This window comes from Sphaeroforma arctica (assembly GCF_001186125.1).
Source record: "Sphaeroforma arctica JP610 unplaced genomic scaffold supercont1.7340, whole genome shotgun sequence".
Classification (NCBI taxonomy): domain Eukaryota; class Ichthyosporea; order Ichthyophonida; genus Sphaeroforma; species Sphaeroforma arctica.
Genome location: NW_014033218.1, coordinates 1 through 1,452, shown reverse-complemented (window position 1 = coordinate 1,452; position 1,452 = coordinate 1). Strand labels below are relative to the sequence as shown.

The window sequence follows — 1,452 nt, the reverse complement described above, 5'->3', positions numbered from 1 at the left end:
TTTCAATCCGCTGCTCAGCTCGCTTCAGCTCCTTCTCCTCCTCCAGTCTCTCGTCCTCGCGCTTCTGTTGCTCGTCGTCGACCACGGAAACGACCTTAGCCTCGGTAGGTCGATTGCCCCACGAGAGATCCCAGATCCGGGCCGAAGCGTACGCGCTGAACCCGCCGACAAACGTGGGGATCATGAGCAGGTAAGGTAGCAGATTAATGAGCACCAGGAAGAGTACGGACCAGTCGTGCAGCGCGGCGAGGAGGATGGGCATACCCATGCCCATGACAATAATCACAATCGTGACGATATCTTGAAGCATGATGCTCACCGACACTGCAAGGAGAATGTTGATCATGATACACACACCCATAGCAGTCCACAGGTTGTAGATTGGACCCACCCATTTGCGGAAGTAGTGCACGGCCACCATCAGGGTATACAGACCCAGGTAGAGGCCCAGGAAGCCGAATGTATAATAATCGACATCCTGGTCCTCGCTATAGGTCAACCAATCGGGGGCAAAGAAGTGCGCCGTATAGGATATCGCCCAGAACGACATGACGCCGATGAAGGCAGGTGAGAGGGTAGCTAGCATAAACATTAGCAACTGCAAACAGAGCAACAGCAATACATTGAATTTAAACCAGAGACTCTGTGGAGAGTTCTTAAGATACTCGGGATGTGCAAGGAGAAGATAAAGGTACCCCATGACGGATCCATTCGTCCACCGTCGACGCTGAGCAATCAGCACGGAGGGGTTAACCTCGGCCTCGGAGTAAAACTTGGCATCTAAACCCAATCTGCCCTCTTTTTGGTGAAGAACACTGCGCCGTATGAGAGGATGCGATCTTCGGCCAAGAGAAGGTTGCCCTGAATGAGTTCCCCAGTCTGCTTGGCGCTCGCGATAGTATAGTAATGTTCCAGTGCATCGTCCAGCCCCTCCATGCGCCACATGCCCAACGGCCCGGGTATGACAGGCAGGAACCCTACTAGTGCGAATGCAGCCTGGAATGAGGTAATTGACACCTCGTAGTCAAATGCTTGAATAGATCGGTACCACATTTCCATAAGAGAATCCCCTTTCTCAACCTCCTGCATCCCCATGGACATGACCCGCTGTCGACCCGTGCAGGTCTGAACGCCCTCATTTTCCTCCATATGTCGCAAAAGTCTATAAGTGCACTCCGAGTCATAGAGGGTGCCGCAGTCTGTCGTCAATGCGTACTTGGCACCAAACACCTTCGCACAGGAGAAGAACCACTCGTGTGAGTTGTGCTTCTTGCGGTTGTCGCGTTTCACCAGGAGACACAGATTCAGAGAACGGCCGTCATGGAACTTTACGGGCACCAGTTGGCCTTCGGTATCCTCTCGCTGAACAATATAGGTGACTACATCAGCCGGTGCAGCGTCGATGGTCTCCCACCATGGCTCATCTGAGCCTGTATGTGGAAACATATCTTT

General features: G+C 52.8%; 2 protein-coding genes across 2 annotated transcripts; both read right to left on the bottom strand.

Annotated features, from left to right (window-relative positions):
* Nucleotides 1-94: 94 nt before the first annotated feature.
* SARC_16098 (hypothetical protein) lies at nucleotides 95-592 on the bottom strand (the record flags this gene model as incomplete). Its single annotated transcript, XM_014289794.1, has 1 exon — nucleotides 95-592. A coding segment is annotated over one exon (498 nt), but the record flags the coding sequence as incomplete, so codon positions are not given.
* Nucleotides 593-780: 188 nt separating this feature from the next.
* SARC_16095 (hypothetical protein) lies at nucleotides 781-1,446 on the bottom strand (the record flags this gene model as incomplete). The annotated part of the gene is made up of 1 exon (XM_014289793.1): nucleotides 781-1,446. One exon carries the CDS (start codon nucleotides 1,444-1,446, stop codon nucleotides 781-783), a length of 666 nt encoding a protein of 221 aa, XP_014145268.1.
* Between the last annotated feature and the right edge of the window lie 6 nt (nucleotides 1,447-1,452).